Source organism: Calidris pugnax, unplaced genomic scaffold (genome assembly GCF_001431845.1).
Source record: "Calidris pugnax isolate Ruff unplaced genomic scaffold, ASM143184v1 scaffold11, whole genome shotgun sequence".
NCBI lineage: Eukaryota > Metazoa > Chordata > Aves > Charadriiformes > Scolopacidae > Calidris > Calidris pugnax.
The window spans coordinates 5,023,897-5,042,214 of record NW_015090803.1 but is presented as its reverse complement, the minus strand read 5'-3'; the positions used below and the strand labels follow the sequence as shown (position 1 = coordinate 5,042,214).

General features: G+C 41.5%; 1 protein-coding gene across 2 annotated transcripts in view; it reads left to right on the top strand.

Moving 5' to 3' along the window:
• The window catches only part of RARB (retinoic acid receptor, beta), a 317,069-nt gene that overhangs the window by 120,305 nt on the left and 178,446 nt on the right, over nt 1–18,318 (top strand). For both annotated transcript variants that reach the window (XM_014937721.1, XM_014937722.1), the window contains exon 2: nt 5,634–6,134. In XM_014937721.1, the coding sequence (XP_014793207.1) occupies nt 5,957–6,134 (178 nt within the window). In that variant the 5' untranslated portion in view covers nt 5,634–5,956. The remainder of the gene's footprint in view (nt 1–5,633; nt 6,135–18,318) is intronic.

Here is an 18,318-nt window from a genome sequence, read left to right as displayed (position 1 = left end):
CCAGCCAAGTGCACGGGGTGGGGAAGGAGCCTTATTTAAATATTGACTTTCCTGTTGCCAGATGTCACACTCTTGGCAAAAGGCAAACAGGCCGTTTTACAGCCATATGCTTTGCTTGGAGCCCTGAGCTCTTCAAAGCACCATTCACGCGGTGTGTTTCATCTCCTGGACATTGTGCCCCAAAATTTTTTTTTTTTTTTTTTTTTTTTTTTTTTTTTTACTTCTGCCGCGGTAACTAGTTTATTGTTTAATTAAATCTCGTTGGATAGCCAAGAAAACAAAAATGCAACATCTCCCAGTCAAGGAGGACTGGTGGAAAACAGAGTACGCCCCTTTTTGAAATAAAGTTTCCATGCATTTTTAAGAGTTTAAAGGCGGCGTGGTTATTGTGTTACTGTATCTGATTGATTTACACTTGACTAGTGCTAAATCTGCTGAATTATTCAGTACTGCTCAATGCAACACCATCAGCTAGCATAATAGAAAGCATATGCATAATCAGGGATTTCAATACAAACTATGCATTAAATACAGTAAGGGTTCCAGATACTATTAGACTTGTTTTGAAAACAGCATTAGAATATATCTCTAAGCTGCCTAATAAATAAAGACTCTGTCAACTCTGTCCCTTGGGGGGGGGGAAAAAAAGAGTATTATATTGTTGAAAGATTTTGCATGTGAAATTTCGCTGGAATTGTTTTTGTTGCTGGGAGAGGAGCAACTTGCCTCTGCTGTCTTGCTGCCCAGGCTGCCCTCGCAGTCCAGAGGTTCCTGTTTTAGGAGTCAGCCTAAGATTTAAGAGAGGGGGGGATTTTTTGGCGTTGGCAAGAAAATGGGAAATGAACTTAGGACAGACTTCCTCCATGACCCTGGAAACTTTGAGGACAGCTATGCTACAGACCGCTGGGCTTGGAGCAGCAAATTCCTCAGCTCCGTGCAGAGCATGTCCTCGTGTCGGCGTGCCTCTCCTGCCTTCGTGGTTTTGTCCCCCCGTTGTATGGGCAGAGCAGCAGCAGATCACTGTGGTAGAAGGCTACAGGGACCGTGGCTTTAGCTTAAAAGTTTGCTCCATGCCACAGTTGTGGAAATTTTAAAAAGACTACCAAACTTCAGACATCACTGCAGGTAGGGCAGGACTCCCCACTGACCCTTTCAGATGTGAGGGAAGAAAAAAAGGCAAAAGTCGTGCTTTATTTACAATGCTGACAACTCAATCCCCCGCTATGGACAGTGAGGGAGGGGGGAAGAGCAATGTGGAATTAGGGTGGTGTTGGCAGGAAGAAATTTTTTATAATGAGGGTGGTGAAACACTGGAACAAGTTGCCCAGAGAGGTGGTAGATGCTCCATCCCTAGAAACATTCAAGGTCAGGTTGGACGGAGCTCTGAGCAACCTGGTCTAGTTGAAGAAGTCCCTGCTCGTTGCAGGGGGGTTGGACTAGAGGACCTTTAAAGGTCCCTTCCAAACCGAGCCATTCTATGACTATCAGCCAAGCCTCGTGTCTTGGCTTCTTGCCTATCCAGCTGTTGATGTGCGTCAAAGTCACCTGTAACAGCAAAAGGGTTTTATGAATTAAAATAAAATCTTATGCAAGTGCAAAATTCAGAAGGATGAATAATGTTACAATAATACCAAATATTGTTACCAAATGTAAGCTAAACAGCAATACAATGAATGAGAATCAATCAATTTAATACATTCTAGAAGAGCTGACAGATGTGTGAAAGGCAAAAGTGTTTTCTCTAGTAAAGCCTGTGCAAAATGCAGGGGAAATTAGGAGACAGTAAGAAAAGTTGGGTCACTGTTTATCTGGAAAAATTTGGAGCTTATGTGTGAAAATTTGTGGTTTTAAACTTCTGCTCAGCAATACAAATACCAAGAAGAAATGTAGAAGAGACAGGTACACCTGCTGCAATAACTGCAGCTGATAAATATGCTGTCTGCTCTGCGCTGGAGCTACTGTAGCCTCCTTCCCCTGTGGCCATCTGCTTTATCACTGAAGTCAAGTCAATAAAAGGCCTGTAAAAACCAAAAAGGAGGCATATGTTCTGTCAAAGAAGAGTCATTGGCCGCTGTTCAATGTGATGTAGTGCACAATGCGATCATCTCTTGGTAAGCCTTCAAAGAAACTTTTATGTATGATCCTTTTCCATACTGCTCACACTAAGGGCCTTGTACTTATGAGCAGTCCGTAAGGACAAGTCTAGTGGAAGAGGATTTTCATCATATACTGGGTAGATCCTCTGAAGTGCCTTGATTACAGCCATTTTCTGAAAATTTGTACATACAGGACAGAAGTCCATGCTGCCGCTTTACATGAATGGGTGTTCAACCACTGCCAAAGTGACTCTGAGGTCAGTTTGGCTTGCTTCTTCTCGGGTTGCTCCTCAGCTGTGATAACTGGCTCTTCCCATCTGGTTTAGGGTAAGCTCATTAGTTCCCTCCTCAAGGGAATCCAGGTGTGGGCCAGAGGAGAGCACATTCAAGGTACACAGCGGCATGAAAAGGATGGGGCCTGCTTCTGGGCAAGTGTTGTAGTCCAGAGGGGGCATTCTCCTTCAGCTGTGAGGCATTTACCATAGCAAGTGACAGCAGAGGAAAGTCTCCTTCTCAAAGCTGGCACGTGTGCATTGTCTTACAGTGTTTCTCATGGTGGTGCAGGTTTAGCCAAGGAAAAGAGATGTTTTCACCTTGAAACCATCTGCAGCCTAGATGTCTGCAGCTGATGTGCAGTGCTGGGATCTTCATCAGTAAGTTGAGGGGTGTGAATGTGTCAGTCTGGTGACACATGAGTGAAGTCTTGGCTTAGGGGTTGTCTTCATGGGACTGGTGTGAATGGGGTCAACTGATTTTTGGGTTTGCTACGCTGCAGCAGTTTCTACTTTGTGGTGACCTCTGCTGTGCAGTGATGGAGGTGATGGGTCTGTAACCTCTGTTAGCAGGGCTGGTGACTTGAAGTTCCTCAGTAAGCACAGAGCATGGGTGGCATTTGCTTCTTTACCTGGACGGAGTTGCTGGAATGATGATGTCTGCCTATTATTTTCTCCTTGACCACCATGTAGATGTTCAGCCACATGGACATTTATAACATCAGGCTGCTCCTGAGGAACACTATTTAGGGTTGAATGATACCCTGTTTAGAGTGTCATATCTTCTATGCTATCTTTCCTTTCCGCCTCTAGTTGGAAGGAGAAGCAGAGGAACAAATTCTGAAGTCTTATGTCTGGCACATGGATCTGCGGGATGTTTCCTGCCATGAAGGGTAAAAGGAGGGTGATTTTTGAGTAAGGCGAGAGCAACTTGCTCTCTGGCAGTAATTTCAGTATATAGTTACACCTCACATCAAATTATAAGCATGCAGAACTACAGGATTATAATCGTTTCGGTACCGTGAGGTACTTCATATGGAGTTGCGTACTAAGGAACTATACCATATTGCTGCATTTTTTCATCGCCAGGTCCATCACACAACGTGTTCCTCCAGTGGTGAGGAAGTGACCAAAGAGTTTCCTGAGTGCCTTTTTTTCTCCTCCATCCTGAAGAAGTTGCTTCTTTTCTGAATACTTGTCACTTAAATATACAAAAATATCTGATGTTGTGGTTCTGGGAATTTTTATAATTTATGCTGAGCTATGCATTTTTGTGGCTAATAGAAATATAATTGAAGGTATTGTATAGTTCTACAAGATTAATTTTATTTCCAAAGCCCTAAATCATTTAAAAATATGCGTTCTTGTTCTGTGATTAGTTCAAGACATAGATTTTTGGGGGTTGGTTTTCAGCAACATCTCTCCCTTCTTTGTTTCTTTGTAACATTTTGAAGTGTGGTGTTTTTGCTGGCTCTTGTGGAATTGCTTTAGAAAACATTAGTTCTTTGTGTATTCTTTTGATAGTTGGCTTTTCCTGTCTCTTAAACTTCATAAAGCTTTAGCTATGTAAAACAGTCACCTGTGGTGGTTCATCTCGTTTTGTGTTGTTAATGAGTCAATATATTTTGGCTGTTGAGGCTTCCTCAAAAGATCTGCTTGGTTTCACCGGTCTCCAGGCACGTGGTCCTCGGGCTTAGTGTGGCCAACAGCTGTGCATTAGCTCACTATACCCCCTGTTACAGGCTCATCTCTGCGTAAGTCTGTCTCCATTAGCATTAAAGGTATTTTGTGCATAATTTACACAGTTATCAAATACTTACAAGCTACATTTCTGTTATCCCCAAGCAGGCTGCACTCAGCAGAAATTGCTGTCTGAAAACATGCACAGCTGGTAACCTTTGCTGGTATTCCACACAGAGCAGAAACACTCCGTTGCTCTCTGACAGGCAAGCATATGTATTCAGGCTTCAGTTTTTTACTTTTTTTTTTTTTCTCCCCTTGCTCATTTGAATTCTTACCAACGACTAGTAGACCGAGTAGTGGTAGTGATAGTCAACATTGCGTTGTCGCAGTTTTCCTCCTCTGGCATCGATTTTGCTTTGTGACCTTGACAAGCCATTTCACCGCTGCCTTTATCTTCCCACCCAAAAATCTTCTCGCCTTTGGTTTCAGGCTATAAGTCTAAAGAATTACAAATAAAAAGACTATATAGGTGGTGGATGTTGCTACCAATCGCTGACTGTAGGAGATGCAAGGGCATAGCACATTATCTCAGGAAACAAAGCCTTTAGGCAGCCTTGGACTGCCTTGGTTTTGGGTGTTAGTTTGCTCGGTGGCTCCTACTGTCTTCCTCCAACAGCGTGTGTTGGAGGAGATATGCCAGCTCTTGTGCGGGGTGATGGTCAGGACCTGGCTGCGATGCTCATCAGCTTTTGCCTAGAACATTGCAGAAATACTTGCAGGAGGACTGTTCACAATATGGGGTGATTGCAGCCTTCCCAGTAGTCTCATGCCAACAGGAGCACTTACTGGTGTTGCACAAGCAGGCTGCTTCTGAGAAGACCACAGGAGCAGTGTATCACCATCCTGTCACTCGCTTGCCCAGTGTATGAAATAACAAGTGCTTGTTTATTTGATGGTAGGGGAAGATCCCCCTACCCCCCAAAAAATAAGAAAAATTAAAAAATGAGAGAAGAATCAGTGAGGTATCTCTTAAGTGATAATACGATAACTGTCTTTTCTGAGAACAGTCATTGGTAATAATTAGTGTTGTAACAGCCCAATACAAAATCACCCTCAGACACGGGTCCATAGTGCTCTTCCTGAGCCATGGCATTGACACGAGCAGAGAAACCTCTTCAGTGTCATTCCTTCTAAAACTTCTGTAGGGAAACTGAAAGCTTTCATGTACATGGAAATTTTTCAGAAGTTGGTGGGTTGGTTTTTTTTCCTCCCTCAGTATCAATATTTCAGGTAATTATTGATGCATCAGTTTTAAAACTGGCAGTTTCTAAAACAAGGTTATGTCTGACTAGAAATTGCTTTGGGTGTAACACACCAGCCAGGGAAATCAAGTTACTGGGTGTTCTGCTGTTAGCTTCAGGAGAGTGAGAATTTTACCCCCAGGTAACTATCAAGTTGATCTTGAAGGACACTGATAAATAAGTAATCACTTAACAAAAGTAGCAAAAGGATAAAAGAATTTTCTACGTGTATATATTAAAAACATGTATACTATAATCAAGATATTGTTTTCTTCCCACAGACTGTATTGGCTCGCATCTGTAGAGAGCAGCTCTCCTCCCAGAAAAAGACTTGCGTAAGCCACTGAGCTGTACTCTGATACCCAGAGTAAGAAGGCTTTCTGTCCACGGCCTGCAGAGCAAGAATGTCCTGGAAAATGGAACAGTAGGAAGCAGCGATGAAATATAGGATGGACCTGATCTAGTGAATTACCTTTTCATCATCGCGCAATCCAGCTCAAGCCGTACCTGCAGGCTTGACAGCCCTCATCATTCACAAGTTGAGGCATCTATTTGCTGGCCTGGAGTGATGCAACATAATATTTATACACTGTGAGGTGTTAACATGACAACCAGCAGCCGCACATGTCCCGTACCAGCGGTGAATGGACATATGACTCACTATCCAGCAGCCCCATATCCGTTGCTTTTTCCTCCAGTCATCGGTGGACTGTCCCTGCCTTCCCTCCATGGACTCCAGAGCCACCCACCAACTAGCGGATGCAGCACCCCATCACCTGCAAGTAAGTGCTTAGTATTGATAGCTTTCATTGACCGGTTTTCCTCTAACAAAGACTGATTGTGTTCATTCTAAAATTATTTTAAGAGCAATTGCAGTTGCTCATCTGTGATGTACTTTACTTGGGTGAAGAGCACGCGTTTGTTTTGAAATACCAATTTCCTTTAATCTTGCATAAACCTGCAACTGTATGACATACCAAAGCTGTGGAAACCAGGGCTGATAAAACCTGCTGTGGATTTAGGCATATCCTGCATTGTCGTGTTAGCTGCAGAATCTGGTGTTGAGTTCAAAGAAAAATTGGGCGATGTGTTTTCATGAGCAGCGATGATTCCTTGGTACAGAATTCTCTTAAGTTGCGCTTTTGTTTTCTTCCGTGCTTGTGAAGAGCAGTCCAGTGGACAGGTAGTAGCTATAAGCTGCCAGTGGCTGCAGAATGAGCCCTTGAGTCTATGGTTGGGTTCCACCTGCAGCACTCTCACATTTTCAGCTCTTCTGAGGGTATTAGCTGGGCCAGTTTAGTTTTATCACTTTATGACGAACGTGTGTTTTCTGCTTGGTCTTAGTTTTATCTATGTTTAAGTAGTTCCAAACAAAGCTCTCCCAGGTAAAAACTCTTTAAGCAGCATCACACAGGCAAGATACATCTCTGGAGGTCTTTGCAGTGAGTGACTGATGTATTTAGTGCCCGTGTGAGGAACAACAGTATGTATACAGCTTTCAGGTCAGTTTGTTGTGAAGGTGCTTGTCTACATACGTTACTGTGACTGTTTGATATGAAAAGGTCTTGACTGAACAGCACATTTGCAGAAGTACTACACTTTCTACTGAAGGAAAAGGAGGCTGGTTATAGCAGTGCCCCAATACTTCTTTCAACAGAAAGCAGACGAAGTTAGAGCTCCAAACGTGAATGGGAAACCACAGTGAAAACAAGGCTTCTGAAGAGTGAAGCTGTGGGGTCTGTGCTGCGTAATATTAATTCTGGCTTCGTGTTCCACATATGCATATTTGAAGACGGGAGCGTCTTGAAGTAAAGCAATTATTTTATTCCCAGTTACATGGAAAGTTTTCATCCAGTCACACGTGGGAAGAGGTATAATGGGGTCAGGCTTTTATTTGCCCTGTTTTATTTCAGGGTGTTTATCTTTATTGGAGGTGAAAACCAGAATTCTTTCAGCTGGAAGGTCTGCACGTAACTGTTTGTATCCTGTCAGAAATTATCCTGGTTAATTATCAGAATACTGTACTGAATTTATCCCCCAATATTGCAAGAATGTTCACCTGTTGAAGATATAGTGTTATTAGTTAACAGGAACTTTTTCTGAGACATACATTGATAAATACCAAAACTATATGATCAGATATGCAGAGTTCTTCTTTTCCATGAGTTGTTCCTGTGGAATTAAGACTGTGTTGTAGATGCATTGCTAATAACTAACAAACCAGTCAGCATTCAGCCTTTGAAAAAGGTTAGGGCTATGTATGAATTTCTGAGGATATGCAAATAAGAAGCAGCAACTGAATCTTTGGGTTTGCACCTTTTATGCCTCGGTCCCACCATTTTCAGGGCATTATTTCTGTTGAGGTGCTTTGCAGCACTGGCTCACGTTGACTGAGCATGAAAGCCTGGCAGCTGTTGTGCATAGCTCAAGGCAACACTGTTTGAAAATATCAGCTAAAATTGGCAAGACAGGGAGGAGGGTGACTTGAATGAGAATTTCATTTCAGACACAGTCCCCTGAAGGATGACTCTTCTGGCTTGTATTACTCTGTTTTCTTTCCTTTGGTGGTGACAGTCTGTCTTCTTTTGAAACCCATGGACTTTGTATTCTGGAGCTTGATATTAATATTGCTAGAGTTACGGAGACAAGTTCTTGGAAGCCAGCAGGTTGAGTTTTGAGTTATGTTTCAGGGTTTGGTTTTTCATGGTGAATTTTTTTTGTAATTAGGTGTTTCATTTTGCTTTTTTTGGTTTGTTTGCTTGTTTACAGTGAAGCCACCCATGGACCAAGGTCAGTATGATTGATGGCCTCTGTTAAAATTAGAACTTATACTGAGTGGCAGAAGAATAGAAATCTCTCTTGGAAAGACCTGAAGAAATCAAAGTTTGGCCAAACCATTCTTCTCTATATGCTTAAAGCTATTGTACTATTTGTCTTCCAGATTCTTTCCATGCAGGCAAAATCCAATAGAAATGATTTTACATAACAGGAATGCTATACAGATCTCTCTAATCTTTTTAAAACAACGCAGCTCAACAGCTTTTGTTCAGTTACAGTAATTTAAGCCTTCATACTATTGTCCTATTTTATTTTGTTCTGTCTTGGTTTTAGACTTCCCATGATGGCAGATAACCTTATATCAAGTTGCATTAAGTTATCTTAATTTACAGTTGGGGTAGGTATCTCCAGCCCCATTAAACAGACATCAGTATTTTAGACACATTAATTTTGTGAGTAGAAGGGGCTTGCAATAAGCGTTCAGGATGGAGTGATTTAGTTTCATTGATGTTAATACTGGTGTTGCCTCCATGACCTGTGGCTTTGGCTTCTGTTTTTATACTGAGATACATAGTGCAAAATACTTAATAATTAGAGGTCATGGTGCTAAAGAGGTCAGAAGATGAAAAAATACCACTTTTACACATACATGAACTATGCATTAACACTGAACGAGACCGTGGTCAAGAAGATCGTTACTTTTATAAGTCGGATTGATTTACCTACCTCTGCATTACCCCACACAGCACAGAGCAGACATCTTACTCCTGAGATCAGATGGCACGCAGGCTTGCCTGGTGTCATTAATAGTGAGGAATTGCTTCTACATTAAAAAAAAAAAAAAAAAAAAAAAAAAAAAAAAAATTTTTTTTAGAGGTTTCTTGCTTAACCTATTTCAAACGAAGTCATCACAGCACATTGTCTGTAAAGTGCTTTCTGATCTTCCAGGGTGAAAGTCACTTATCGGCAAGCTATTAATAACAACAATGGGTGGCTTGTATTTGAATAAAATATGGAGGAATTTTTTTAAAATAAAAAAAAAAAAAAAAAAAAAAAAAAGCAAAGATTTTTTCAGGAGATTGCTGCTTAACTCATTTAGAAATGGTAAGGGAAGGCCAAACTGGAGGCATTCCTGTGCTGGTTTGGTCGTGCGCCAGCCTGTCCCAGACCAACAGGGTTTGGCTCTCTGTGGGACTGGGAGCAGCTGTGGGAATGGACACTAAACAAAAGCCCTGCAGAGCTTGACGTGTCTGCAATAGGAAAATCCTAAAACATTAGTGAAAAATCTGGGGAAGGCATAATTAAATATAGGCAAAGTTTGTTATGTGACCTCTTATTACAGTAAAAGCATCTCAGGTTGAGGTGGGCGGTGGTCGTGCAGGCACACACAGGCAATTCTGGTATCTGGGTGGCGTTGCTCTTCGTTAGTCCTGGAAGAAGGAGCCCATCTTGCTATCATGAGACTTAACACTGCTAATGCTGTTGCCAGGGGCAAGTAAGGCAACTGTCACAATGTGAGAATACCAGCTTAAGAAGAGTTTACCTTCTTTATAAAGCATCTGTTGTGGATGTAACTGCAACTTTTAATTTCTAGAAAAAGACTAATTGTAAAAATTAGTCTTAAAAAAAAACCTCCACAAAACTTCCAAAAAACCCTAACCAAGTAAAGCACCACCTGAAACTTGAGAAGGAAAGTATGTAAAAGCCATGGGGATCATCGCAGTATATCTACTGAGTGGAAAACTGATGAGGAAAATACTGTCTTTATGTTATGGCTTATTGGACTGCAAGGCACACCGGGGTGTTGCTGTTTCCGAAGCAAATCTCAGCACAGGGAAGATGAAGCCGTGCTCCTCATTGGTAGAGCATCTTTCTAAGACTGGTTTCTGTAATGTTACTTCACCAGAATAGTCACATTTTATTAGTTTAACATGGGTGAAGACCACCACATAACAAAGCCAGTTGGTGTGAGCTGCAGACCATGGCATGGGGAGGAAAAACCTTAGTCTGATCTAATGCTATGATGAACGTAATCCCCAAGTGTATCCTAGATCAAATTAAAGTAGAGTCTGGACAGTAGCCACTGTGGGAGCCACTAAATAATAAAGCACTTTGGTTGGCAATTGTTCCCTTTCTGCTTGGGTTGAGCGTCCTGCTTCAGGCATCCTGCTTTAATGGGTTGATGCCTGTAGCCCATGGCATTCCATGGGAGCAACCCTGTATTCTACCTCTAGCCCCACCCTCCCCATTTTGGTCCTTAGGTTGCTGAAGTGATCCTTTGGATCCTCAATAATCTGCCTTCATTTGTTGCAAGGGTGAAGGAGTAGGAGTAGCTTGGTAAGAGGGCAGGGAGAGCAGTGAGCCTGATACAAACATGTCCTGGAATTTATATAAACTTAGTGAGATTGCTTCATCCCGATAGTTTAAAAAAAAAAATAATCTGAATGTGTTATGTAGAAGGTTGTTGGGATGTCAAGGAGAAAAATCTGTTCTAAGGTCATTCATTGTATTTTAGCCAAGCTTTTCCATACTTTTCTATCTGGGGTGTTTTAAAAGTGCTTTGTAAAGAATAAAGGACTTTATATTCTGTTTTATGTAAATCTTTTAGGTATGAGAAAATGCTTGGAAAGTAAGATCATCTGAGGAACTGGAAGATGTAGGCAAGGAACTAACTAAATCTTTACTTTTGGGTAGTGCTGTGTAAATACTAATTGTATTTAGTAGTCAGTATTGCATCTCAGGCTTTTCAAACATATTCAGGCCAGGCAGATTGTTGTTTTAAGCGTTGTTTTCTGCTGGAATTGTTTTTCCTTCCATTACTGCTGGTTATTTACTACTTTAACTCCAACTTTAAGATTGCTTGCTTTTTCTTTTTTTCTTTTTTTTTTTCTTCCCTGGGAAATGGATTTTCCACTGATATCATTAAAAGAGTACAGTTAAATCCAGTGTTACTGGTGTAGTACTGCAAGATATTTTTGCCAGCCCCACCCGTTGCAGGAATTCATTTACTTTTCCAGTTCTGTTGTTAATCATTATATTGACACAGAAAGTCCTCCCAAAAGCACTCTTTGGCAGATTGCATTAAATATGAATAGCAGATATTCATTACGATGTGTTGCCCCCAAGAGAACTCTAAACTATCTGCACTACTCATGAACAGGCAAATACACTAATTCTCCAGCTATTCAAATTATTTTCAAATACTTTAGTGTCTCTCTAATAAAAACAAGAATGTCTCTGTTTCCCTTAATTACTTAGAAGGTCAAGGACTCCCACATCTCACTTTACTTCACAAAATGGGGAATATTTCTGTTGGAGGTTGGAGAATGGTTAATACATGATGGATTTTCTTCCCTCAGTGTAGTTACTGAGGCAAGTGCTGTCTGTAATGGAGTAAAAAAAAAATAATATTCCTCAGCACTCTTTGGCACTCTGGAATTGTCTGAAATAATATTATAATAGTTGTACTGAATTAGGAAAAAAATATATGAATCAAACTTGCTTGATTATGTTGTTGAGCTTTTTCAAGCCTCCTAATTTTGGCATGTCTGTCTCCCCTTTTTTCCAGTACTGTCTCCCTAGGAAGGCTTCCTGTGTAGTCATTTACACATATCTGCAATTAACAGATGACTCTTAAGACTTCTGTACCTACTTGGTGCATGTGTTGCATGTCTTTGTTGAAAAGACAGAACATGTGTTTGCATTCAAAAAGAGGGGGATAAACAGAATATGAATATCAGATTTCTGAGCTACAACCAGTGTTGCCTCACACTGGCAAGTTCTGAGGAGCAACGTCCAGATGATACCCTGCAGGTATCTTTCATGGCCTTGAAAATCACCATTTCTTTTCACTTCTTCCTTTTGTTTATGTTGTGGGTTTGTTTTCTTGGTGGGGCTCTTTATGCATCTTGAAAGCATCCATGCTTTGGTTTATAAGACTATGTTATGTTGTCATTTTCTGATTCTAGTTAATGTGAAACTACCAAAAATTTAAACCTGCCTTTTCGGGTGTGTTAGAGCTTCTCCTTTCAGTACTGCCACTTTCTAAAGAAGCAGAAGTGCCTCTGGACTCCGTGCAGCTGGTGGCTCTTGCTGTAGCCACATCTTAGCAGGCAGCATGCTCATCTGCAAGAAATCAGTTCTGGGTGTGTATAGACAGGAATTTGCTTCCTGGGAGGAATCCTAATTTAGAAACTGTCTGCTCTGGCAGGGGGAGTGTGTGGCGTAATTCCGGCACGTGCTCCATAGCGGCTCTGCCCATCCCTCATAGACCTGCTGTGGTCTGAAGGACCCTGGCGTTTGGAAGTCTGATGGGAGCTGTCAGAGAACTGCTCCTTGCCTTCTTCTGGGCTCTGAAGCAAGGAAATTCCCCAACAAAATGCCTTCATACCTAAGGCTGGATATATATTTCTGCAGAGTATTGTTAGTCACCTTTTGCTTTGCTCTGGCCCAAGAGAAATAACACCCAGTAGCTCCCAGCGTTGGGGACATCAGGAATGAAGAGCAAAGGGCTGGTTCCAGTCCCCTGCTGCTGGGACCTACTGGGTGTCCCTTCCATTGCCCCTCTCTGCCCAGTGATGGTGTGTTTGGTGTCAGTTCATCCATTGCAAATGAAACACAGAGTATGTCTTTCAAAAGGAACATAATGCTGGGCTTTGGGCTTGGCTGGGTACCCAAAGTTTTCTCAATGTGTGTCTGATGTGTTTCCAGTCCAAATCAATAGGTTCAATCTTCTTGAAATTGTTAATCCTGTGATAGTTCATGGCATTAAAAGTGAACATAAGCTTTCATTTTGCCAGGTTTCCGTCTGAAGGCATATGTTTAGCAGCTACGGTTTTAAGAAAACCTAATCATGTTATTTTAATTACGTAGAGAGTTTCCATTTAGTCATGTCACCATGGGGTTTTTGTAAATAGCTTTTTTTTTTTTTTTTTGAGCTAAAATGTGCTTTATTTTCTTTCTGCCTCCATGCTGGCCTTGGTAAGACTTTCCTCCTTTATTTATCTTGGGTTGTTAGCTTGTATTTACTAAATACACAGCTTTTAATTGAGAAGCCTTATTTAAGATACAGATAGGACAAATTTTATCAGGAGAGATCAATTTATGGTTCTTCTCAGCTAGAATTTTCTCCCCTTTTGCCTATTTAGGGAATATGGGGAACAAGTTGTGTTACGTGAACTTTTCAGCTGTATCAATGACAGCATGTTTCCCATTTAAAATGATAAATACCCACCCTATCTGATGAGCCCCGAAAGGGCAGGGAATCCTTTTTCCCTTCCTTTGTCCTTCAGCGCTCCGTTTCCTCTCTTACTGCCCAGAACAGGCCTACATCAGTAATATTCATAAATGATTTACAAAAGTAATTCCTGTGTAATAGCTTGGGACGTCAAGATTTTATGATGCTGCCAGATGTGCTATCAAACAAAATTATCTGGTTCAAAAAACTTGTGATAAATCTAGTCAGAGAAAATTCCCCAGGGCAAACTCACCCTCTACAAAAGTAACTATATCTCATAAAATTGTTAGATTCTCCTTTACCACATGTTTGAAATCAGACTTAAAGCAACAGTTTTATTCTCATGCAAACTTAGGTTTGGGATAAACTAGCAAACAGGAAGAACTGGCCTTAAGCAACAGAAAACTCCTTTCCTTTCAAAACACCACACGCGCTCAGAGGAAACGTCAGCATAAATATCAGAAATATTCGGAAAACCAGAACGTGCATCCCTGAGATACTCAACTGTTTTGTCTAGATAATGCATTTTTAGAAAGCAGTCATACCCTAAATATAGTGGATCTCATGGGGGTTAGGCTGCTGATCTCCTGATGGATGTATCTGAGCACCCTGACGTTGTGCACTGAGTGACATGTCCAACATCTGCCACGTGTGTGAGTTCATTCCTTCCTAGTCTCTGTAGCAGGAAATGTATGGGCAGCAGGGTGCGTGTTTTGGCCAGGACTTCAGGTTTTGAAGGATGGGAAGCACTGGAGATGCATTGGAAATCTCTGTATAGCTCCATGTTGGAGAAGGCTGGACCAAGAAGATGCACCCTTGGCTTAGATCTGCAGGTTAATGATGTTCCTTGTTTCTCAGAAAAGCCTCCATGGAAGTCCAGCTGCCTGCACAAATGAGCTTCACCAGTATAAGTGGTTTAGTTACACCGGAGGAGCAAAGATTTTGAGTGTGATTTTCTTCCCATAGTTCAAGGTGTTTGGAAAGAGGCTGAAAGTCCTGCCTGGGAACTTTAGGGGGACAAATGCTGAGTTCAGATGATGGGAGAGCTTGGTTCAGCATTTCTTGACAGCCCAGAGCAGAGCATGAGTGGTGGGTCTGGAAGGCTTGTGGTGTGCCGTGTCTCTGGGGAATGTGCTTCTGCATTTGGAGTAGTCAGAGATGTTTAAAGGGCTTGGTGTGCTGCCTGCTGTCACACAGCATCCTTTCTTATAGCTTAAATTTAGATGGAAGTCAGCTGAAGTATGCAAGCAATAGGTGCGGACCTCCAGGTGGAGCCTGGTCTTTGCTGTTTTTCACTGCTAAATGTCAGTCAAATTTGATTTAACCTCAGCATTAGTTTTCCCGAGTTTCGTTGTGTTTAAATCCAAGACTTGCATTAAGGCTCATACTCACTTTTTTAAAGAAATCTGAACTGCGAGAAATAAAGATGGAACATTTAAGAAGAAAAATTGTGGTGGAAAACTCACAAAAATACTTTTCTTATCCTTTTACCTTCCTAGGGGTGGATTCAGACCCCAGCACAGGCACACAACTCCCATGAGGGTTGTGGAACTCTGCTTGCAGTCACAACTGGAGGCCTCTTCTTTATGTCTGCAAAAATTACCTAGTTGCTTCTTAGAAATTAAAGCTTTGGTATTTCAGCTAGATCAGTAAAGGCCTATTGGAGTGGATAGCGTTCTTTTTGTAAATTTAAAACTTAGACACTTTTTAAGAGCTAAAGATATATTTTGATATTTGCTGTAATGTGGGAATATAATTTCTGAGATATCTTGGGAGGAAAAATGTATGCTTATGCAGTTTTCACTTCTCACTCCTGAAAGTTACAAGTTTTCAGGTATGTTTGAAGGCTTCATAACATAAAATACCTCACAATCACTTTTTACAACCCATAATGCTTTTTTCCAGTCAGTTTTTAAGTACCTGAAAATTAGTTTTTTACAAAGGAAAAATCAAAAATGCTTTATATATAGCTGTAATAGCATCAGGTTCCCCCACCCCACCTCTTTGATATATAAATAAAAAGATGTTCTTTAACAGTACTGACCACTCCAGGGCAGAACAGTGGTGTCCTGCTGCCCATCCTGCAGTCGTTATCAGAGGTTTTCCGCAGATACTTGCAAAACCTCTGGGCACTGACCACCTCTGCGACTGCATTTGATGGAGAAAAAAATTCCAGTCCCTTTTAAGATGGAAATCCAGAAGCCAGAGTGCTGCCCTGTGGCAGTCAGGTCACTGTCAGTGGAAAATGCAGTGCAGTCTCCTGTGTGTTGTGATTGTATTTGGGTACCGTGCAGGTAGTAACGTCGCACCGCTGTGGAGCTCAGCATCTGATGGGGGCAGTACCTCGGGTCTGCAGCAGAGCCCATGGAAATCCCCATTATTTCTCTCCTTATTCCCTTCTTATCCTCACTCCTTCCAGCCACCGAGCGATACTTGTCTGAGGGTAACGATCCTGTAGGGGGATGCGCAGACGTTAAGCCTGGAGCCCTGAAATGAGGTGATGTTATAAATCTGCAGTCTTTGGAAGAATTCACCTGCACACCAGTGTTACCTGAAAGCTCTCTGCAAAGACATTTGGTGGGAAATAGAACTGTATCATGTAAACAAATCTGTTTATTATATATTGCTTTCGCATAGCAATTCCAGGATCAAGAGTTCTGTTATTTGAGAAATTAAATCCTGCGAGAATCATTAAAAGTATAGAAATAGTGATGTCATTACAAAATTAACTAGCTATAAACCCACGGGGTGACATATCAATTCATAAAGGGAATAGCAAAACAGAATGCGGGGCACATCTGCTGCTCCGATTCCTGCAGAACCATCAGCCTATTGGTATCTGCAGACCACTTGAAATTGAACATCTGTTAGAAGCACTCGAAAAAGCAGCAGGAGAAGCCGTACACCTTGCAAAACACTTTGCTGTCGGTAACATCATCATTTCAATGGCGTATTCTTACAAAAATTGTTATAAGTCCCCTACAAGTCCTAGATCTTCCTGGCAATAGCGACAGCATGAGTAATTGTAAAAATAACACAGACTTTTCTGAGGACTTCACTAACATTTTTATTACTTTTTATTTATTATACTACTGCAACACACAAACTGCTATAGTTTCCAAACAAAGGAGGAGATACGATCTCTGTTCCAAGTAGCTCAGAATCAAGAAAAGGAAGATGTATGGAGAGTAAGAAGGATGTGACTTCTGGGCTGAGCAAGGGAGGCAAAGAAAGGCTTGCATCCTAGAAATGCAAAGCCAGGTTTGGGGCTTCTAAAAAACAGCTGGGTGCTTAGAAACAAGACAGCCCGGGGAGGCTCACCTGCTTTTTGGGAAGACCAACAGTAAGACATGCAGCTGGTGATCAATTAAGTATAGTAATTGAACTGTGTCGTCTTAACTGAGCCAGTCAGGTTGACAGTATGTTTCCCGTAGCTGCGTAGCCTGGCAGAGTCCAACTAATTGGCAATTTTCTTCTGGTTAACAAAAAGAGAAACACAGTTAAGCCAGAGAGAGAAAGATTTCACTATTGATTAGTGGCGGTTGGTTTTGCAAAGTGACCTGACAGACATTTGGAACACATCAGCTGTCTCGTGGTGCTGTGGCCAAACCTCTTGGAGCACGGTTTGCTCTCCTCCGCTTTTATTACTTGCAGAAGAAGCAAACTCTGCCAGGATGTTATTGGAAGGGATGTTTGCCATTTTAATATGTAGTTACTCGCACAAACTCGTTGAAAACATATTGCAATATCTTTGATTTTTTAAGAATAGGTAATTGTATTTACTTGCAGTAAAAATGTGAATCATTGCTGTAAATTATTTGGGAAGGTGAATTAAAACATAGAGCACAAGTCACAAAAAGTGCTCAGTTTTATTCAACTCAACAAGTACTAAAGTATTATATTGGAAATACTCCCCATTTCATTTTTTTCAATTACCAAAGAGTTTTTACGCTTGTCGTTCACAACGAAGCTGGAGCGTTCCACAACCAGTGTAAAGCCTAACGGAGGCAGTCCAGCACTGCTGCAAATAGATGGAAAGTCACTCATGTGGGCAATTTAAACAGGGGCTTTGCCCAAACTTTGTCACTATTGTGAAGCGCTCTGCATTGTTTGCTGGTGGCTTTCTAACAGTGCTGAGGAAATTATACACTGGACAACCCGAAATTTGAAAATGTAGTGAAATGTACATAGGAAGAGCATTAGCACTAAAACCCAGAGTGAGATATGTGCATTTTTTTCTCCCTAAATATTGCTTGGTGATCCATTTTTTTAGTCAGTTCTGGGGCCACGAAACTTCTTTGGCTGCGCAGAAGACTCTGCAGTTATAGTCCCAGTAAGAAAGCAATGAAGTGATAAGAAATGTGTGCCCCTGTTTGGTAAACTTTGTCTTTTTATGGGGGGAAAAAAAAGGGTTTCATAAGGTCAGCTGAACAAAGTTGTTTAAACTGCACTCCCGAGGTCCTACTGCTGCAAGTTCTCTTTGGAACTGATGCTTTTCCTTTCTCATCAGATGTGCTGAGCACTTTTTGTGGTCTAGCAAGTTTCTTCTCTTTGGAGGAAAAATGTAGTTTTGGGGTCAGGTCTGTTGTTTGAGGCTGTCAAATAGCTATTTGGTAATGTACAAATGGAGTCAAGCACCCAAAGTCCCTTTCCTTACCTGTAGCTTCGAATCACAGTCTGCCTGCTTGACTCCACCTGCCCATCACCCAGAAGCTCTCCCTTTAATCTTTTTCTTTGCTTCCTTGTCCCTGCAAGTTGTCTGCTTGTGTCTGGTTTTATTTAATTGATTTCTGTGGTGTTTGTGTGCTTCTGTGCTTTTATCCCATACATATAATTACAGAAAATGTTTCTGCTCCCCCTTTCCTTACTGGACAAGTTGCTTTGTATTTATCCTCAAAGTGGAAGGGTGCCATCTTCAGTGAGATGTTGTCTTCTGGGTGAGAGGGGTGCAG